At 35.6% G+C, this 23,663-nt stretch overlaps 1 protein-coding gene across 1 annotated transcript; it reads left to right on the top strand.

Moving 5' to 3' along the window:
• Positions 1–12,474: 12,474 nt before the first annotated feature.
• Positions 12,475–17,577, top strand: LOC123908045 (probable LRR receptor-like serine/threonine-protein kinase At4g36180). Its single transcript, XM_045958551.1, has one exon. The coding sequence runs from the start codon at positions 12,863–12,865 to the stop codon at positions 16,262–16,264; it is 3,402 nt and encodes a 1,133-aa protein (XP_045814507.1). The 5' UTR covers positions 12,475–12,862; the 3' UTR covers positions 16,265–17,577.
• The last annotated feature ends 6,086 nt before the right edge of the window (positions 17,578–23,663 follow it).

A 23,663-nucleotide genomic window follows, 5' to 3' on the forward strand; every position in this document is an offset into this window, starting at 1 on the left:
ATTGAGAAACATCTCAGAGTGTTAAGTAAACAAAAAGTTTTACAAGAAAAGCTTAACACTCTGACTGAACAAGCAGAACATTTTCAAGGTCTGTATCAAGAAACTCTGAATAGAGTAAATGACTTTGAAAAGGGTTGTGCTGTTTGTCACAAACCTATTGATGAGCAGGAAATAGCTCTTCAACAGTTTGTGCATCTCAACCTTGGTAAGAGCAAAGCTGCTAATCTTGTTTATAATGTCATGAGACATAGAGGAGAGGGACTTGGCTATGAATATGGTAGAACATATTCAAAGCTGAAGACCTCTGCCAAAAAGGTTGGAAAATCTTGGGTTTATTATGTTGTTCCACAAAGTGAAGAGGGAAAGAATCCTGGTAGTGTTGAAAATGACAAAAATGATCTGAGTGATTTAGAAGCTGACAGCTCAGAGGAACCCAGTTCCTCAGGATCTGGAAGAAGATGTTCAGAAGATAGAAGTTGTTCAGAACCTGAGAACATCAGTTCAGAAGTTCTGAAAGCTTCAACATCTGAAACTTCAAATTCTGGATCCAAAGGAACTTCAGTACCTGAAGCTAGTCAATCTAAAAGATCAAAAGTTTTTAAAAGAAAAGATTCTAAATCTCAGATGGAGTACAGGACTCAGATTATTTATGATTCTAGAGTCAGTAGATATAATCAATCAAGACATGGGATTGGTGATAAATACAAACCCTGGAATCATAAACAATCCAAATCCTGGAATAATAACAGATTTCAAAAGAAAAGGTTTCAAAAAGGTTATTATTCCAAACCAAGATCTTTCTCCAACACTAGACAACATAATAAGCATTTGTGGACTAACAAGCGTGGACCCAGAAGATGGGTACCAAAAGCTGAAATTATGTACCATTCAGATTTACCAACTAGGAAAGGATATGTCCTACCTAGTGTGTGGAAACAAGTCTTATGCAAGGGAAGAAGGGCTTATGTCCTAGACCAATGGCTGACAAGTTCTCAAGTTAACAATCAGAACTTGATAAATGAAGAGGAAGAATACTGGGATGACTTTATCATTAACCTTGATGAAGAATTCTATCGCAATGATTAAAGTTGTTTCTCATACAGCCTGCCACTCAAAGAAGTATCATGAAACACTCATGGTATCTGGATAGTGGATGTTCAAGGCATATGACTGGTGACAAACAACTATTTTCTAAGCTGACTATGAAAGAAGGAGGATCTGTTGGCTTTGGAGGTAATCAAAAAGGAAAGATAATAGGTACAGGTACAGTAGGTAATTCTTCCCTATCTATTAATGATGTTTGGTTAGTTGATGGACTCAAACATAACCTATTGAGCATAAGTCAATTTTGCGACAATGGTTATGTAGTTGTCTTTAATAAGGAATCATGTACTGTGTCTAAACAATCTGATAACTCCATGATATTCAAAGGTCTGAGAAAGAACAATGTTTATAAAATTAATCTTTCTGATTTGAATGAACAAAAAGTGATGTGTCTTTTAACCTTGAGTGAAGAAAAATGGATCTGGCATAAGAGGTTAGGCCATGCTAACTGGAGGTTAATCTCTAAGCTTAGTAAGCTTGACCTTGTCAGAGGTTTACCTAAAATCAAATATCACTCAAACACACTTTGTGGTTCATGTCAAAAAGGAAAAATTACAAAATCATCTTTTAAACCTAAGAACATTGTCTCTACCTCAAGACCATTGGAACTTCTTCACATTGATCTTTTTGGGCCAGTTCACACTGCCTCTATCAATGGAAAGAAGTATGGATTAGTAATTGTTGATGATTACAGTAGATGAACTTGGGTAAAATTCCTAAGAACAAAAGATGAAGCTTATGATGAGTTTAGCATCTTCTGCAAACAAATTCAAAATGAAAAAGGCTACACTATTTTAAAAGTTAGAAGTGATCATGGTGGAGAATTTGAAAATGAACCTTTTGAAAACTTTTGTGAAAAATATGGCATTTTGCATGAATTCTCTTCTCCTAGAACTCCTCAACAAAATGGGGTTGTAGAAAGGAAGAATAGAACTCTGCAAGAAATGGCCAGAACCATGATGCATGAAACAAATGTAGCAAAGTTTTTATGGGCAGAAGCTGTAAACACAGCATGTTATGTTCAAAATAGAATCTATATCAGATCTAAGTTGAACAAAACTGCTTATGAATTGTTCAAAGGAAGAAAACCTGATATTTCTTATTTTCATCAGTTTGGATGTACGTGTTACATCTTAAATAACAAAGTCCATCTAAAGAAATTTGATGCTAGAGGTTATAAGGGTATTTTTATAGGATACTCTGAACGCTCAAAAGCATACAGACTGTATATTTCTGAAACACATACTGTGGAAGAAACTATGCATGTCAAATTTGATGACAAAGAGCCTGACCAAGTGTCAGAGCTTGTGGAAGGTTTGTCTAGATTTCAGGTATCAGAGGATCAATATTCAGATATTCCAAACTACTCAGAACATCCATTCTCTGAAGAACCTCTGAATACAACAGTTCCTACAGACTCTGAACAACAAAGAACTGAAGCAACTGCTGAACCTGATGTTGATGAGTCTGAAGATGATGAGCCCCCAAGAAATACTTTCAAATACAAATCATCACATCCAGAGGAACTGATATTAGGCAACAAGGATAGTCCAAGGAAGACAAGATCTCAACTGAGAAATGAGGAATCTTTAGTTGGTCTTATCTCAATGATGGAACCTTCAAAGATTGATGAAGCTCTGAAAGATGATGCTTGGATTGTAGCAATGCAAGAAGAGCTGAATCAATTTCAAAGGAATGATGTGTGGACTCTAGTGCCTAAACCTTCACACAAGAACATTATTGGAACAAAATGGGTATTCAGAAACAAGCTGAATGAACAAGGTGAAGTGGTAAGAAACAAGGCTAGATTGGTTGCACAAGGTTATAGTCAACAAGAGGGGATTGATTATACTGAAACCTTTGCACCAGTTGCCAGACTTGAAGCAATCAGGTTACTTCTATCTTATGCTGTTAATCATGGGATAACCTTGTATCAGATGGATGTTAAGAGTGCCTTCTTAAATGGTTTCATTTCTGAAGAAGTGTATGTTAAGCAACCTCCTGGTTTTGAAGATGTCTCAAACCCAGAACATGTTTTTAAACTAAAGAAATAACTGTATGGTCTGAAACAAGCTCCAAGAGCTTGGTATGATAGACTCAGTAATTTTCTTCTTGAAAAGGGCTTTGAGAAAGGAAAGGTTGATTGCACACTCTTTAGAAAAACAACCAAAGAAGACATTTTAATCATTCAAATTTATGTTGATGATATTATTTTTGGTTCAACTAATGCTTCCTTGTGCAAGAACTTTTCTAAGATAATGCAGGATGAATTTGAAATGAGCATGATGGGAGAATTGAAATTCTTTCTTGGAATTCAAATCAATCAGAAGAAGGAAGGAACTTATGTTCATCAATCAAAATATACCAAGGAACTTCTGAAGAAGTTCAATCTAGATGACTGCAAGATAATGAACACTCCCATGCACTCAACTACCAACATGAGCAAGTCAGATGATGAAGGAAAAGTAGATCAAAAGGTCTACAGAGGTATGATTGGTTCCTTACTCTATCTGACAGCCTCTAGACCAGATATTTTATTCAGTGTTTGCTTATGTGCAAGATTCCAGTCAGATCCTAGAGAATCTCATCTTACAGCTGTAAAGAGAATCTTCAGGTATCTGAAAGGAACAACTAATCTTGGACTTCTCTATAAGAAATCCAATGATTATGTACTGAATGGATTCTGTGATGCTGACTATGCTGGAGATAAAATTGAAAGAAAATCCACAAGTGGCAATTGTCAATTTGTTGGTGAAAACCTTATCTCTTGGGCTAGTAAAAGACAAACTACTATAGCTTTGTCTACAGCAGAAGCAGAATACATTTCAGCAGCTAAGTGTTGTACACAACTACTCTGGTTAAAATATCAGTTAGAAGATTATCAGGTAAGCAGTAACAATATTCCTTTATATTGTGATAATACTGCAGCCATTCATTTATTTAAAAATCCTATTCTACACTCTAGAGCCAAACATATTGAAATTAAACACCATTTTATCAGAGATTATGTTCAGAGAGGCATTATAGATATTAAGTTTGTTGATACTGAAAATCAATGGGCTGACATATTTACTAAAGCCTTACCTGTTGAAAGATTTGATTTTATAAAGAAACATCTGAACATGTTTTCAATCTCTGAATGAAAATTTTTTTTGGGCTTTTAAAGTGTAAGAAGTTATGTATATCAGAACTTATGATTCAGATCATCTGAAACACAAGCTCTGAAGTACCTAACTCTGATAGAGAATTTTAAATAACTCAGAGGCTCTGAACTATTTAAGTGGGAAACGTTTAGTATTCACTGCTGAACAGTTGTCCATTAAAATAGCAGTTACCGAGTAAATTTCTGCACGTGGTCTACGTGTGTCAGGTAGTGGGTGGTTAATGATGATTTTTGGTATTCAACTTTCTGTCAACTAGCGTAACTTCCCAAATTTGCTATTTTCATGTTAACTGTACTCATTTAAATAAACTTACACAATACACTTGCACACTATTCACTTTCACAACCTACACTTTCATATTCTCTCTAAACCTCCAACACACTTTCTTTCTCTCTCGTTAGTTTTTCCAAACCCTACCCTAATCTCCAACAATGGCCGGACCTTCGTCTTCTTCGTCAACAAAGATTCCACCGTTTATGTTCAAGAATCTTCAGATTGTTGGGAACGAGATGGAATTTCCAGAATCTGAACTCACTTTTCTGTCTGAGAAGATTGTGGATTTTGAGAGTCTTTCTGCAAACGGTTTTGAAGTTAAGCAGTACTTTACATCACAAAGATGGGATAAGTACTTCGACATGCTTAACGGTCCTATCTACCCAGACTTGCTTAAGAAATTTTGGATGAAAGCAAGAGTGTTTGATAAACATGAAGCAAAGAAGGAAGAGATTGCTGCTATTGAGAGGAATCCTAGTCTGAAGGGTAAAACTAGGAAGGAAATGGGCTTGCTGGAATTTACAGGTGTTCAGATTAGGTCTAACATCTGTGGGATGAATATGGCTTTCTCACCAATTCATTTCAATGCTCTCCTTGGTCTACCTAACTCTGGGATAGAGTTAGATGCTTTTGAAAAGGATACCAGATATAGAGATGATCTTCTGCATCTCATCTGCACTGACTTCAAGCTGAAAGGGAAAGTCAAAGGATTGACTGACGAGTGCAGAGTTTTGTTCAAGATAATCCTTGCTTCTATCAGTCCAAGAGTTGGAGGGACTGATACAATCTCCTGGACGCATCGTCATTTGTTATATTTCCTTCTGACAAGGAAGAGAGTTAATCTTGGAGATTACTTTTTTGAACGGATTTGTGAAGCAATTTTTGCAAGTAAGTCTCAGAGGAAAACTACTATAGTTTATCCCAGGTTGTTGTCAGATCTTCTATATCAAGGTCACGTGGTTCAGAACTTGCAGAAGTTTCACCCAGAACTGGTTCAGAAGAAGTTTTATCCAGAGATTCTGAATGCTAGTTTTCTATCCAAGATGCGTTTGATTGCATCTAAGCCTGTTGCTCCCCCACAAGAGTTCTCTGTTAGGCTTGAAGATCGTCTGTACATAGAAGGCTACCCAGTTATATCTGAAGCTGATGCTGAGCATGTGATTCAGGACTACTTAGAAGTGCTCAGAAAAGAAGGTTTTGTTGTTGATAGGAGTATGGTTCCTCCTGCTCCTGCAAATTTGTATAATCCTTCTAGGAAGCCAAAGAGAAAGGCTGGAACTCAAGAGGATCTACCCAAGCCAGATCTTTTGGCTCAGAAAAGGATTAAGGTGGAGCAAGCTGATGCTGAACAGCGAACAAAGAAGAAGCATGAAGAAACTGCAAACAAGGCTGCTGAAGGAGCTTCCAAAAAGCCTATTGTTGTTGAGGTAGACAGTTCATCTGAAGAGTCTGAGTCTGAAGATGAAACTGAATCTGATGAAGAAACTCTGGCTTCAAGGTTGAAGAGAAGACCTGCTCCTATATCCAGAGATAAAGGTAAGTCTACTAAGTACATCTTTAATGAAAATGAGATTGGAATAGGTTACACCAAACCTCTCAGAACTGTTTTACCAACCTCTGATACTCCAACCTCTGATAATCCCCTATCTGAGTTAGAGAAACATCTTAGTCCAGACCCTCTGAATAATCAAACCTTCACCCAGAAACCTTCATCACCCCCTAAACCTAAATCACCTCAACCTCCACCCCAAAAAGTAACACCTATCATATCACCATCTGAACCTGAATCACTTATTCCTAACCCTGAACAAGCTTCAACCACAAAACAACCATCTCCAATTAAACCTGCTGAACCATCATCCCAACTTAAATCTCCTGAACAACCTAACCCTGAACCAACAGCTGAACACAAATCTCCTGAACCATCCCCTGAACACATTTATCCAGAATCAACCTCTGACATCTCATCATCTGAATCAACCCCTGAACCTCAACCTCAACCAAGTGCTGAATATGCTTCTCCTGAGCGTATTCATACTTGTGCCCCCAAGCCTTCAGAGGCAGAAGTTGTCATTATTGCCAATCCTGCTAATGAATCAACCAACTTCTCTACCATTCCCAATCCTTCATCCTCATCACCTAACCCTTTTAGTAATCTATCCACTCAGTTTCATGATGACTTGGTTAGATTATCTATGTTAAAGGACAGGTTTCTAGTTTGTCCTTCTGATGTGGATTTGGAAGTTTCAAGCATTAAGGCAAGGATTTGCAATGCTTTGGATGGTGCTGCTGAGAAAATTAAGGCTGTAGTTGGAAGAAGAGACTTGGATGTGATAAGCTTCATAAGGGAAAGTATGGCTAGGGCTGCATTGAAAAGGTTAACCACTTTTAATCATGCTGAATCTGAACGTGCTAAGCTGGAAGCACTTGCTGCTGCTGAACAACGTCTGAACGCTTTCAAAGTCATCTGGATAGACTCCAAGCTGTTTCAGAGTCTTGAAGATCAGAGGTCTGAGTCTGAAAGGTTAGAAGAAGCTGCTGCAAGAGTTGCCCAGTTGGCAAATGAGTTGCAACCAGAGGACATTTCAGAGGATGATGTGCTGGCTTCTCAGAATCAAGAGGATGTGCTGATGATTGACTATCCAGAGGAAGGTGAACCCTCTGATAAAGGCAAGGCACCTTTGGTTGAAGAACAAGTGCCTTTGGTTCAAGATCAAGCTCCTATGGTTATTGATCAGTTGCAGATCTTTCAAGAAGCTCTGAGGGAGCAACAAGAAGGTCTGGAAAGGCAAAGAGCTGCTCACCAAACATTGGAAACCAAGGTGGACGGTTTAGTTTCCAATGTGGGATCGCTGAATGACAAATTTGACCAACTCTTAGCTTTCCTTAAGAAACCCTAGGATTCTATGCACACTTTCTTTATGTTTTTGCTTATGTTTTGCTTGATTATTTTCTTTTGTTTTCTGAACTTGTTATTCATATTTTGTCTAAACAATTTCTTTTGTTAGTTGTGTGATTTGTTATTATTTTTTGTTTGTGCAAACTTTCTCTGTTAAACAAAACCATAAGAACACAAGATGCTTTTAAAACGAAATTTTTTTATTAATGCTTTAACCATGTTGAGTACATTGGTAAAAAGAAAAAGAAAAAGACAACCTAATTCTAATCCGATGGATAATACTCAGAAGAAATCTCAGATTTCTCCTCAGCATCCTCTGCTGCAATTTCTATGGGATCTGGGTTTGGTTCTTCTTCTTCTTCTTCTTCCTGTTCTTCTTCTGGAACATAGCTAGCCAAGAACTCAACATAGTCAGCATCATCTTCATTCTCTTCAGCTTCAGAATCTGATGAGATGATTATAATCTCAGCATCTTGTGGTTTCTTGTTGTCTTCTTTATCTTTTTCATCGTTTTCGCGTTTCTCTTCGTCCTTCTTTCTCTTAAACTCTGCGATGCGTAAACTAAATCTTTTCATTCTTCCTAGTCTCTCTTGATTTACTCGTTTATTCTTGTTTTTACGTGAAGCAGGCATGTTAACTCGTTCACCTTTTTATAACCTTTTAAGCGCGTTGTTTTCTGTCTTTGAAATTAATTCACCTTTGTAACAACCACTCTTCTTTCTTTGACTGTCTTGGTTATATAATTTTTTTTTACTTTTTGATAATGACAAAAGGGGGAGTAGTTACGCATTAATTGATAAGTGATAAGTTTTAAAACTGAAACCACGCCTTTTATCTCGCTTTTATCCGTTAAATTAAAAGTTGTTACTTTTAAGTTGTTTTACGAATTTTAATGCGGAGACTAAGTTAGTTGAAACTAAAATAAATTTCATAAGTAAGGATAAGTTAAGAGTGCAATTTTAACTTAGCCTTGTGAGACTTAGGGGGAGAGCTTGCAAACCTCTCACTCTGAAGAAAGATATGAAACTTGTTTTATTTCAAATTATCTTAATCTTATACTAAATTAAAATATCATGGATAAAACATAAAGTTCAGACTTTATGGAGTATCAATCTTAGGGGGAGCTTGCAAACCTCATAAACCTAAGAGAAACATGATAAGTTAATTTAACAACAATTGTCAATTAATACTGATGTTTGTCATCATCAAAAAGGGGGAGATTGTTGGAACAAAATTGATTTAAAAATGTTTGCCCCTAAATCTATAAAGGTTTTGATGATAACAAAGTATTAATAAACAATTGGAAGGACTAAAAATTTATTTTAAGTGCGCAGATATAAGCATCAGATAAGCTCTGAGTGAAGCTCAGAGGATGTGAATTCAAAAGTTCATAAGCGCTCAGAAGATGTTAGACTTCAGAAGTTACAACGTTCAGAGGATGAAGTCTTCAGAACTTCTTGACTGACTTCTAGCTTCATCAAAGTCTGAAGATCTCTTTGAAAGCTGTGAAGATTCCCTTTGCTAGTCAACTCTTCTACCAATGAAGAAAAGGACCTTTCAAGCCTGATCAGTTCAGCTACTCTCGTTTTGTCTGTCCTAACTTGAGAACGTGGGTTTTCAGTTTTGTTAGCTGAATAAGGAAAGTCCACTCTGCAGTAGTCAAAGTAACTGAAACTCTTTCTTAGTTTTGGATACAACCAAACTGCATCAAGACAGACTGCTTGAAGACAAAAGATTATCAACTCCAACGGCTCCTTTTGCAACGACTCTTTTCTAGTGGTATATATACTAGAAGATTTAGCTACAACTATATACAATTATTAAGGATTGAACATACGCCGAACAAACTCTGAACTCTGTGATATACAAGCTCTGAACCTCTGTTAAGTGTTTTTGCACTTTAGTCAAATACTCTGTACTCTTTGTATTTGCTCTCTTTAGGTTCATCTAAGAGCATTTGTATATTGATATTTACTTTTCTATTACTTGAGGAAACTTAAGCTTGTGTGCTTAAGTGTGAAGTCTTAAGCTTGTGTGCTTAAGTGTGAAGTCTTAAGCTTGTGTGCTTGAGCATTGTTGTGAAGTCTTAAGCTTGTGTGCTTGAGCATTGTTGAGAAGTCTCTTGCTTGTGTGCTTGAGCAGGTGTAATCTTGTGTGATTATAGTGAAATCCCTTGGAAGTGCAAGGGGACTGGACTACTCTCGTTTTGTGAGAGGAACCAGTATAAATTGCTTGTGTGATCTCTCTCTCTCTCTCTTGTTATTATTTGTGTTATTTATCCGCTGCTAACGTAGTTGAGTTAAGAACTTGAAAAAGTTTTAACTTAGCTAAAACACAATTCAACCCCCCCCCTTCTTGTGTTTTTACACCTTCACATTTGTGTAATCATATCGGCCTCATGTAGTTATAGTTCTTTATCAATTTAACTCGTGAATTGTCCACTTCTTCTTTTTCTTTCCGTCTTTGTTTGAGAAGCACTCTCAATTTTGAAAGAGTTCAACAATTGAACTGTTGTAGCTATTTGCCAGTGCACCTTAATTCCTATATAAAAAGAGTTGTCACTTCTTAATATAATATTAATATAATATTATGTATTATATATATATATATATATATATATATATATATATATATATTAATGAGATATGATTATTTATATTTGAATTTGAGTTATTTCCTTTTAAAATTATTTTTAATAGGTGCATTAAATACGATTTATAAACAATAATTGAGAAATGATTGAATCTCCAAATTAGCCAAAGATTCTAAGTAAAATGATATCATTATGTATTAGAGAAATTGCAAAGGCCTTCATAGTTAGCCACATAGGAATTGGAGAAATATTATAATGCCACATAAGACATGGATCAATGAAATGATGCCACATAGAAATAAGACTATGAGAGAGAAACTCCTAAACATATAAATAATAGATTTCCTCCATGTTTTTCTTTAATCACTAAAAATAGTTGTAAGCCAATGTCCAAAGACAATGCATTAATTTGAAATTAATTATTGCAAAATGGGTTGTCCTCACATTGTTAAAAGTATCTACCACACAGTATAAGTGTGACTATCATATTTGTGGTCCACCAAATTGATTGACATTAATCCAATCTGCTTCTTCTGGATTTAGCTTTTGCTCATTTGCTGTACTTTCCCACAAAAACTTTGTAGCTAAATACTAAATAGATTCAAAAGCCTAATTAATAGTTAAAAACTTGGCTCCTTTTGCTTTCAATTTCAGTCTATATATATTGACAATTCAATTGAAAGGGAACAAACAATGTGTAATATAGACTTTTTAAAGGAAAAAAACACCTAACATTGAGCCAAAATCATGGAGGATGAAACATAAAGTGCCAAAACAGATATTTAAAAATATAAATATGTCGTATGCCCCAGCCGTCCAAAAGTATGAAAAGTCCCAATTTCCCTCCATATATACATATAATCATAGCCCCCATGAGATTGTTTTGGCTCACCACTTGTCAATTCCACAATTGAATAGCTCCAATTCAAGAAAAAGAAAATATAGCTGAGATGGACCTCAGCACAATCTAATCCCAAAACAAAAGGATAAAACATTGCTTAAAATAAGTAAAAAATACTCCCAAAACAAAAGGAAAAAAACATTACTTAAAATAAGTATTTTTTTTTTATAATAGATTTAACGTGCAAAAATGAATTCTAGAATTACAAACTATTAAGTATTAGTGACAAGTAGATCTCAAACTACATAATCATTTAAATAGGTACTATCCAACTAACTCGCATGCGGGAACAAAATCAAATAGCAAAAAAAGTGTTGGTGGGTCTTCACAACTCAACTCGATAAATAAAATGACTATCAACAAAGACTAATTCATGTATCGTCAGCTCCCTGCATAAACCACAACAAACAATAATAGCGCTTTCACACCAACGGTCCAAGTCAGAGACAAGGATAAACAACAACAGAGGCCACCAACCCGAGGAAAAACACTTACTTAGGTACAAAACTAAGAGAAAAATGTTTAGGCACACACACATAAATCAAATAAATTAAAAAGAAAATATTAAGTGACGTGACAATATTATTTTTGCTTTAACTTTTTGCCTTTTATGAATGTATGCCTAAATATTTTTCTATTGGGTTTGTGCCCAAGTAAAGTATTTCTCCCAACCCGAATATATGTAGACAACATACATTGAACTCGTTTAAAAGAACAACCCCAACCCGAGCAATACTTGGTCACACACAACCATAAATAATACATTTTAGCACACACATGCATTCAAAAAAGTAAATGGTAAAATGATTAATAAATAATACATGATGTGACTAAATTATATACCATTTAATTTTTGTCATTTATGTGTATATGCCCAAATATTTTTTATTTGGAGTCGTGCCTATATAAGAGTCTCTTCCCCAATCCTCTGACGTAGAGGAGGACGGCCAGAATCCGGCAAGACCCATAACCGCCACCAACCAGCCAGAAAACTAGATGCAACACTACCACACGACCCTTGCAGACCTGAACATCAACACCGACTCAACGAACGACAATGAAAGTGTTGGGCATAAATTTGGTGCTTATTAATTAAAAATTAATTAGTAGGTCCATTATTTATTTGAAGGTTATATTAATAAAATGTGGCTTTCAAGTATCGCGTCGAAGTTTCGATCATGTCGAAATGGAAGAAAGTCTCGAAGGCTTAGAAGGACATGGTTGAGAAAAGCTTTGTAAAAAACTGAGATTTTTAGTTGGTCTCGCGAGTTTAAACACTCAAACTAGCGGTTGTTTACCAAATTTCCACGTAAACAGAAAGATTGGAGCTTTGAAGTTATAAACTCAAAATCTAATTTTGTCAAACAAAATTATCATCGGTTATAATCTAACTTTTCAACTATCCGCTATTTTTATGAAACGGACTTATAATGTAGCTGAATGAATTATTTTAAAAAACAAAACAGAAAAGATAGTGTGGGGCATAAATAATGATTCAAGTCATATCACATCATATTGAGGTTAAAAAGTTTGTATAGCCTGGGGTCCCAGCTAAACGTCACACAGTGTACCACCCCCCATTTTCAAAAAAGTGTTCGTTCAAAGCCTTCTACTTTCAACTTTCAACAAAAAAGTCTCTATTTCCTAGAAATAGAGAAATAGAGACACACCAATAAACAATCACAAAAAATAAAAAAAAGAAACACTCACATCACAGTGCAATTCCACAACACTCAAAATAGACACATTAGACACAAAAATGAGAGAGAAGAAAGAATAACTTGTGTGCATAATTCATTCTTCAATCTTCATAACCGAGTTTTCTATCTTAGACTGTGCTAATGTACGCTGCTAAGTGTTAAGTTAACCTTAGCACACTATTTAATCTTCTTCATTACTCTTCTCTATCACACTTCTCAACAAAAACCATGCATACTTTTCTCTTCATTCTGTTACTCTGCGCACCATTCTTATCCTACGCCGATAACAGTAACACAACCGTAACTGTAACCGTACCAGAGATCCAAGCCTTAACGTCGTTTAAACTAAACCTCCATGATCCTCTCGGAGCACTTGACGGTTGGGATCCATCTTCACCGGAAGCACCGTGTGACTGGCGTGGCGTTGCTTGTAACAATGACCGAGTCACTGAGCTTCGTTTGCCTCGTCTTCAACTCGGTGGTAGACTCAGTGAACGTCTTTCAGAGTTACGCATGTTAAGGAAATTGAGTCTTCGTTCGAATTTCTTCAACGGAACGATTCCGAGAGCGTTGATGAAATGCAAGTTACTTCGGTTTTTGTTCTTGCAGGATAATGTGTTTTCCGGTGAGATTCCGCCGGAGATCGGAAACCTAACCGGTCTTCAGATTCTTAATGTTGCTCAGAATAATCTATCTGGAACTGTTCCCGGAGAGCTTCCGATTGGTTTGAAGTATCTTGACTTATCGTCGAATGCTTTCTCCGGTGAGATTCCGAGTACCGTTCGTAATCTCTCTCTTCTTCATCTTATCAACCTTTCGTATAATCACTTCTCCGGTGAGATTCCGGCGACGTTCGGGGAGCTTCAGAAACTGCAATATCTATGGCTTGATCATAATTTTCTTGAAGGAACGCTACCTTCTGCACTTGCTAATTGTTCTTCGCTTGTTCATTTAAGCGCCGAGGGAAATTCACTCGGCGGCGTGATTCCGTCGGCGATTTCGGCGCTTCCGATGCTTCAGGTGATGTCTCTTTCTCAGAATAATCTTACTGGTTCAATTCCTGCTTCTGTTTTCTGCAATGTTTCTGTTCACGCGCCGTCGTTGCGGATAGTTCAACTTGGATTCAATGGTTTCACGGATTTCGTTGGGCTCGAGACAAGCACGTGTTACAGTGTTCTTCAGGTTTTGGATATTCAACACAATAGCATAAGAGGCACGTTTCCCTTGTGGTTGACCAATGTAACCACGTTGTCAGTGCTTGATCTTTCGAGCAATGCACTTTCCGGCGAGATTCCGCGGCAGATAGGAAATCTCGTTGCGTTGACGGAGTTGAAGGTGGCTAATAATTCATTCACCGGCGTCATTCCGGTGGAAATCAAGAAATGCAGGTCCCTCAGTGTTGTTGATTTTGAAGGCAACAATTTTGCCGGAGAAGTTCCTCCGTTTTTCGGAGATATGAAGGGACTCAAGGTGCTATCTCTTGGTGGAAATGGCTTCTTTGGTTCAGTTCCTGTGAGTTTTGGTAACCTTTCTTTACTTGAAACCTTGAATTTGAGAAGCAATAGATTGAATGGAACTATGCCTGAGATGATAATGAGTTTGAGCAATTTGACAACACTAGACCTTAGTGATAACAAGTTTACTGGTGCAATTTATGATAGTATTGGGAATTTGAATCGATTAATGGTTCTAAATCTGAGTGGTAATGGCTTCTCTGGAAAAATCCCTTCTAGTTTGGGCAATCTTTTCAAGCTAATTACACTTGACTTGAGCAAACAGAATCTCTCTGGAGAGTTACCATTTGAGCTCTCGGGGTTGCCCAATCTACAGGTTATTGCTCTGCAGGAGAACAAGTTGTCTGGTGTAGTGCCTGAAGGTTTCAGCAGTTTGATGAGTTTGCAGTTTGTAAATCTTAGTTCTAATGCTTTTTCTGGGCATATTCCTGAGAACTATGGTTTTCTTCGATCGTTGGTTGTTCTTTCATTGTCTCATAATCGCATTACAGGAATAATTCCTTCAGGAATTGGAAACAGCTCTGATATTGAAATTCTTGAGCTTGGATCAAATTCATTGGCAGGTCATATTCCTACTGAGCTCTCTCGCCTAACACATCTGAAAGTGCTTGATTTGGGTGGTAACAAATTAACTGGGGATATGCCTGAGGACATCTCCAAATGTTTGTCATTGACCACATTGTTAGTAGATCACAACAATCTTGCTGGTGCCATACCAGGGTCATTGTCGAATCTGTCAAAGCTAACAATGCTGGATCTCTCTGCTAACAACTTGAGTGGGGAAATTCCTAGTAATTTGTCTACGATCCCTGGTTTGGTCTATTTCAATGTCTCGGGGAACAATTTGGAAGGTGAGATACCACAAACTTTGGGATCACGGTTCAACAACCCTGCTGTATTTGCTGATAATCAGGGTTTATGTGGGAAGCCATTGGAATCAAAGTGTGAAGGTACAGAGAATAGGGACAAAAAGAGGTTGATTGTGTTGATTATCATCATTGCTATAGGAGCTTGCATATTAGTCCTGTTTTGCTGTTTTTACATCATTGGTTTATGGAGATGGCGCAAGAAGCTCAAAGAAAGGGTTTCCGGGGAGAAGAAAAAGAGTCCTGCAAGAGCAAGTTCAGGAGCAAGTGGAGGCCGTGGCAGCAGTGAAAATGGTGGGCCAAAACTCGTGATGTTCAACACCAAAGTCACACTTGCCGAAACAATTGAAGCAACAAGACAATTCGACGAGGAAAATGTACTAAGCAGAACAAGGTTTGGATTAGTATTCAAGGCCTGCTACAATGATGGAATGGTCCTTTCAATTCGCAGGCTCCCTGATGGATCATTGGATGAGAACATGTTCAGAAAAGAAGCTGAATCACTAGGCAAAATAAAGCACCGAAATTTAACGGTTCTGAGAGGTTACTATGCAGGACCACCAGAGATGAGACTTTTGGCATATGATTACATGCCCAATGGAAACCTTGCAACACTACTCCAAGAAGCTTCTCATCAAGATGGCCATGTTCTAAATTGGCCAATGCGACACCTCATTGCACTAGGAATCGCCCGTGGGTTAGCCTTCATACACCAATCCACAATGGTCCATGGTGACGTAAAACCTCAAAACGTTCTATTCGATGCAGACTTCGAAGCCCATTTATCAGATTTTGGGTTAGAAAGACTAACAGTAGCCACTCAAGGAGACGCAGCCTCCAGTTCAACATCAGTTGGCACATTGGGTTATGTTTCACCTGAAGCAATCTTAACCGGTGAAGTCACTAAGGAATCCGATGTTTACAGCTTTGGCATTGTGTTATTGGAACTTCTAACAGGAAAGAGACCAGTAATGTTCACACAAGATGAAGACATTGTGAAGTGGGTGAAAAAACAGCTTCAAAGAGGTCAAATTACAGAGCTATTAGAACCTGGTTTACTTGAATTGGACCCAGAATCTTCAGAATGGGAAGAGTTTTTACTAGGTGTGAAAGTTGGTTTACTTTGCACAGCACCAGATCCGCTTGATCGACCAACCATGTCCGACATTGTTTTCATGCTCGAAGGTTGTCGTGTTGGTCCTGATATCCCATCCTCAGCTGATCCCACCTCTCATCATTCTCCGGCATAACCCAAAACTCCAACTTTCCAGAGCCTAATTTTGTCATTTTTTTTTAATGTTTTTTAAATATCCCATTTTTAATTTTTCAAATTCTATTTCATTATTAGAATTGTAACAGTAGTACTACTAGTTGCAGTAGCTCCTTGTTATTATTTTCTCAATTAGAACAAATCAACAAAACATTGCAGCCAATGTTTTTTGGGGACATTTTCTGGTTTTCTCTCTCTTTGGCTTGTGAGTTTTGAGGCAGTCAACGTCTTTGACAAATGCAGCTTAATTAAGATACTAGTGGGGTACTTTGTTGCATTTGCTGACAAACAGAACGGCACAAATAATGTCACTGTTTCCGTCTGCTTGACGGAGCTGGTTATCTGACATTATCATGTGGGTTTGGCATAGTTGCCGGCAACGAAGGTGGATATGTAGCCGTTAATATTGTGGGGTACGATGTACTGTTCCCAAGGGTATAGCATTGGTGTGTGTTTGTACTTAGTTTGGTGCAGTGCCATTTGTCCTACTATTCACTATTCAGATTGTGTATTTTTGTGGTTTATTGTGTAAGGGGAAAGAGGCGTGACAAAACGGCGTTAGAATAGAGGCACTGTAGCTCAATGGAGTATGTGATTCGATTCGATTCAACCTTTTGGCCCATGGCTCAACAACTCTTGAACTTTTTGTGGGTCTTTTCTCATTCCTAACCAGCATTAATTTTTTTGGATTTGATTCTGTCTTATTACCATATTTTTGCTTTTCAGATTTGGTATTGGGTCACAAATATTATTTGTCTCAATTTTCCCCATTTTTTATATTAAAATTAAAATCTGTACGATTATTATAAATTAGATAAATTACCTGCAAAGAAGATTTGTATATGTCATCAGATTCAGATCAAGTTTTGTGGCGATGTAAATCCAATTTGAAGCCAAGGTCCTTTATTCTTCCTTACATCTGTAATCCATTTTGGATTATGGGACAGGAACTTCTTTTTTTTATATTCCTTTTCTTTTTATCCAAAAAATTATACTTATTCCTTTTCTTTAAATCACAACACTTGATGGGTTTATTCCTTCAATTTAATTTTATTGAAAGAAAAAAGAAGAAAAACTGTCGAGAAGTAAATGCCAAGACTCCTTTTCTTTTTTACGAGAATAATTAGGGAAAACCAATTGTTATTTGGTTCAGTGGTGATTGGTGCTGAACTTGGTAGGGAGGATTGCGGTTTGATCCCCCGTAACTGCAATCGAAAGGGGACTGTAACCACTTGATGCCAGAACTGACCCCCGAACCAGATTAAATTGACGGTGGAAAAAAAAAATAAAAGAAGAAAATAATTAGGGAAAAGGCATATGTGAAGGAGATTAATGTAGAGATTTTTATTTAAAATTATGACACATATTAACATGACCAAAATATTAAGGCTTCTTTGATGAGTTAGATTTCTCTCCTTTATCATCGTTATTGAACGGTTTCTTTTCAACATAGTTTTTGCTAAGGTAACAAGTGCATCGATTACATACTTTTTGCTTAGCATAAGTTTTTCAAAATTTTGACCATTGTTTCTCCCGACAACAAAATAGAGTATTTTCCTTGTGGACACTCTCAAAATAGTCGGTTGAAGATTGCAATTATTTTTTTTCCAAGTTCTTTTCCTTTATTATAAGAGAACATGGTTAATAAAATCGTAGAGGTGGCAAAGAGCAGAGTCTCAACACACCAAGAATCTCCACCTAATTTGGACCCTCTTCGGTGGTAAAATGGTGATGCTGCAATCTCAACCACTCATCTCAGCCTATTATATACCGTCAATGATAGTAATTAGTGGATGAACGGTTGATATCAGCACAAGATGAAAAACTCAAGGGAAATAGCTGCTCCACCTGTGGAAGTGGTACAAAACCGTGTTTTACAAGGTAATATATAGGGGAGTGGATTACCTCCCGTGAAATTACTTATGCTAAATTTAATTTGGAATCATGATTACCACCATGACCTCTCAAAATCTTTACCTTTTTAAATTTAATTTAATTTTATTAATTTGGAAAGTCATGATTCCACCGGACCTCTCACTTCACTGGAGAGCAGGGACGGATCTGAAGGGGGGCAAGCAGTGGCCAAGGCCCCCCCTCCCCTTCATCTACATACACACATATACATAACATAATATATCATATTATATCATATACCATTTTTTTAAAGCAATATTACATCATATACCATTAGTATACTATAATTTGTAAATATATATATATATATGAGTTAGGATCCGTTGACACCAGGTGTCAAACTTTAATTTGACACCAAATCTCAAACGTCTATTTCTTTTAATCAAAGGCTAATAATAGTTTCCTATATTAACTCATGTGTGTATCTATTTAGGAGATTCCTTATTTTTAGGTTGCATAAAAATTTGATTTGTTGTTATACCAAAAAAAATAATTTGTTCAAATAAAAAAAAAATAAAAATTTGTTGCTCTAGAAAAAAAATTGATTTATTGTCATTCAATCTCCCCAAACATTACTATTCCCCTTTGCGTTTTCATTCCCATGGTGTATGAATTGAGTTTAGGAATCTATTGGACATATAGGTTGTAAATCATTGAAAGCAAATACATATATGAATCACCAATCATGATATATATGGGTATAAAAATTCAATTTTATCGGTTTTAGCTTTTTTTTAAAAAAATTATCGGTTTTAGTTTAGAAAACCATTTTAATTAAATTGAGTTTGGTAGTAGGTTGTTTATGTGCATAGTTTGCAATTGACATTGGCACTTAAGCAAAGGAGAATGAAAACGCAAGGAGAATAGTAATGATGGGGATAACAACAATTTATTATCGTAGAACAGCAAATTAATTTTTTTTGGTAGAACAAAAAAATTAATTTTTTTTGGTAGAACGTTTATCAAAATTTTTATTTTGGTAGAACAACAAATCAAATTTATATGCAACCTAAAAATAAGGAATCTTCTAAATAGGTACACACATAAGTTAATATAGGAAACTATTATTAGCCTTTGATTAAAAGAAATAGACGGTTGAGATTTGGTGTCAAATTAAAGTTTGACACCTGGTGTCAACGGATCCTAACTCTATATATATATATATATATATATATATATCATTTACATTATATAAATAAGAATTTAATTTATATGTATTTACGGTGTAAAAATATTTATATTGTCGAACAATTATAAGTGTTGAATTATTAAAAATATAGCCTTTTAATAAATAAAAAATTAGTCGTTTCGAGTGGTAAGAGTTTTGAGTCTCTTAAGTAAGTGGTCAAAAGTTTCATATTTGGCTCTTGCGTATGAACAAAATTCGATTGAGGGGAAGAACATATTTTTTGTGCCCCACATATTTCTCGGAGGCGATTAGTCATCAGTCACCATTAAACAAGAACTTCGTAAATATAACACGATAACATTAAAAAAAAAATTACATGGACAGGTGTAATAGAAAATCTACATTCATTTTTATTATTATTTTACTATTTTTCAGCCCCTGGTGAGATAAACTTCTGGATCCGTCCCTGCTGGAGAGCATCCGGTCCCAATATATAGACACACTAATATTCCAAAAAAAAGAAGTAATATATACATTAAACTACACCAACATGATTTGATCCGTTGAGTCTCTTAACATGGAAATCATGGAAAAAGTTAAACTATACTAAATATATATATACTGATGCACACAGGAGTTTGATTATTTTTATCACCTGAAATTAAGATGCAATTTGACTGGTCATGAACACAAACGCCAAATATAGTGCAGTGACCGTTAAGCATCGTCCCAAATTTTTTAATCCCTTAAAGGATTAAATATAATATTTGTTCATATAATATGCAAGATCGGAAGCTAGTGAGTGTTTTTAGTAAAGAGAGGACAGTGAGTTAAATAAGTATATATCTTAAACTTATACTAGAACAGCTCATACAACATTAAATAAACAGAGTTCACATCCTAGAGTGGTGGTCATAAAGTAAACTAATGGATTAACTGCATTTTTCTCCTTAACAGCCACATTATACAGTGTAGGACCTAAACTTATATTTTCCTGAAATGAAATACATTACATTTTTACTTATAATTTCTTAAATTCTTGCACGGCTAACATGTGGTAGGACCAAATTAAAGAAAAGGAAAGTTTTGTATTATGCTGCTGCACATGTACAGCTAAGTTAACCAGATATTTTGAAAGTATTTTCTGAGCGAGACTTTCATGATCACATGATCATTAACACCAACGGTAACAAAAAAGAAAGACCATAAGCACCAATTTTAGATACACTCATAAAATTAAAATATAGAATTAATTTTTTATTATTTATGAAATAATTAAAAGAATAAAATAAAAAACTAACATTTTGTAAGTGATTAAGAGTTATATTTGATCATGTGACCATATAAGAATAATCCGTATTTTGTAACCATCTGATCGATTCTGAGGGAAAATGAGAGAAAAAACAAATTAAATGCAATTTAAATTTAATTTTATGAAATAGGAGTTTGTCCATTAAGATTCAACAAGAGTTTGTATGTTTTATTGTTCTATGGGATAAGGCCTAGTACCCATTGTAATTATTTTATTTTTTTTATTAATAATATGAGTTACAAGTGAACGACAGAAAATGATAGGAGTGTCAACATCGTTGGAATATTTATCTTTACCTTGACATTTAGATGCTCTTAATTTATAAAAAAATAATAAAATATGTGGGCATTTATATTTATTCTACTTTTAGTATCCTTAACTAGTGTCCCGATGGCACTATTTAGCATTTTTCTTATATTTATATTAAGGACCAAACTTATGTACAGTTCCATATACACAGTTCTTACTGTGATAGATACATGGGGGAATTTATTTTTATTTAAAAACAAGTTTTTTTCTTTTTTTAATTAAAAATATAAATAACTACTTTTTTGTGAGAGTAACAGTAAAAACCACATCTAAAGAAATACATATAAGTTTTGTCCTTATATTAATTATATTAGCTATTTTCAAATGGATGGATGCCGGGATGACCCATTTCAGGATAATGAGAACTCTAATGGGCCATCATCTTATATATAAGCTATGGTCTCCAATATATCGTACGCCAGCAAACACTCTCTTCTCCCTATCTGAAGAGTTTCAAGGCATTAGGGTACCGGTTGAGGAAGAACCATACAAGCCGCCAAACCTTTGTTTCAATATTACTGCCGAAGGACTTTTTTCAATGGATCCAGGTATTCCTAAAGATCAACTTTCCATCCTATAATTTAATGCATGCTTGTACGACTATTTGGGTTTCTGCATGTAAGTATATGTCATAATATGTTGAGCATCTATATGTAATTAATCTTTATTGATTTAATTTCAATAAATATAAGTAAAAGTAAATCTTGAAAATAATACTACAACTTAGGTTTTTTTATTTATAATTTTTTTTTCTTATAAAATTAAAACAGAGAAAATTTGTTTTATAAAAACGACTAAAGAAAATATCTCATTCTCTCTTCTCATACTCTCACAAATTTCTCTTTTTTTTTAGTTTCTCTTCCCAACTGATCAGTGATCACACCCTAAAATTGTAGTACTAATAACCTACATCCATGTCATGCAATGGGTGCCCTCAAATCCAGCATTCTTGAAACTAAACACTTTAGCTTTGTCAGTTGGTCCTCTAGGATTGTGTACCCAATCGACCAAATAAGGGAGGCTGCAATGGGTCCTCTAGAATAGGTGTGTTGTGCATGGTTCTTTTTTGATCCGATAAGTTGGTCGGATACTGGAGGATTATTTTTGCCATCCTACTAATGTTCAGATGTGCCTTACAAAATTACTAAAATATTTTCGTCCGCTACTTAAGTAACGGATTCTACGTTTATAATCTTGAGAATTTCATGACAAGAGGGTATTTTTTTTCTCAAAAAATTCGCTACTTAAATAGCGGACGTTATAAATATATGTTAGGGTTTTTTTTTTTCTCTCAAATTTCACATTTTTATAACGTCCGCTAAATAGAGAACTAATCCGCTACTTAAGCAGAGAACTGGTAAAAATCTTGAATTTTCACGTTGGGTGTTTTCGCTCAAAATTTCTCATTTTACAACGTTCGCTACTTAAGTAGCGAAAGGGTAAAATGGAAAAGTCATATGGCGCGCGAGTAACCGGTAGGATGACAAAAGTAATTCATCGACCAACTTATCCGAAATGGGAGAATGATAAGCGGGAACATTTTCTATTATGTCACAATCGTCTGAATCTCTTATACATGTCTTATATGACTGAGACGACATTAAAGAGTTATGAGAGCATTCTATCCTCGTGGAGAATGATAAGCGGGAAATATTATTTAGCCTTGGATTGCATGCTTGGATTGAATGAATGGGATCTAGAAACAGAATTGTAGGACAAGATTCATGCTAATTGGTCTCTTCTCTTTGATGTTGCTTTGTGTGGTCTTTGGAAAAATAAAAAGGGAGTTTACTTTTGCCACTCTACCGGTTACTCGCGCGCCATATTTTTACTCATCCGTGCCATATTTTTACTCATCCGCTACTTAAATAACGGATGTTATAAAATGAGAAATTTTAGAAAAAAAATGCCGTCCGCTAATGTTTGAGTAACTGGTAGGACGGCAAAAATAACTTCGAGATAAAAACTCCCTTGTTTTCTCTCAAAACACTAAAATGGGAGTAAGCCTACTGGTCAATGTTATAGAGTAAGAGATGATAAATCATCTTTGCTTCAACTTCCATCTGAAGGGTATGTTAAAGGTAACACACATTAGACCCAGATTATGTATTACTAGCTAGCTAAGATACATAGGATGCTCATTGGCATTAATCTGACAATGGAATTATGAATGAACAATGTGATTTTTGAAATTGATTGATGTCACAATTGTAAGCATGATTTACAACAAGATTGTCAACACTCAATATCTGGAACCTTCGCTCAAAGAGATTCTTATTTTCTTCACCCAGCATGGGTGGAAGGCTTAAGTGAAGCATAATCGTTGAGAAGCAAATAGTTGTGATGATGATGCATTAGCGCTTAGAGGTTATAGTGGTGATTATTCTGTTTATGTTCAGGACAAAATTTTGAAGTTATTTATAATTGAACTTGCAACCCCCTAAAATGTTTATATAAAAATAGGGTGATTCAAAAGAAAACTACTAGGGTGATGAGTATTATTTTTCCAATAAAAAAAATATGCAAATGCTTATATAATATAAGAAATAAAAGAGCTGTTTGTTTTATAAGCATATATACATGATGACAAGAGGTTAGAAAGTTCCTCTAAAAACTATTAATTTGTTATCTATATCTATATAACATACAAAGTAGTCTTCAATAATAAGTTGTGTTACTTCACAAGGAAACCCAATGCAATGTCAATATCCTGTA

This window comes from Trifolium pratense, linkage group LG2 (genome assembly GCF_020283565.1).
Source record: "Trifolium pratense cultivar HEN17-A07 linkage group LG2, ARS_RC_1.1, whole genome shotgun sequence".
NCBI classification, from domain to species: Eukaryota; Viridiplantae; Streptophyta; class Magnoliopsida; order Fabales; family Fabaceae; genus Trifolium; species Trifolium pratense.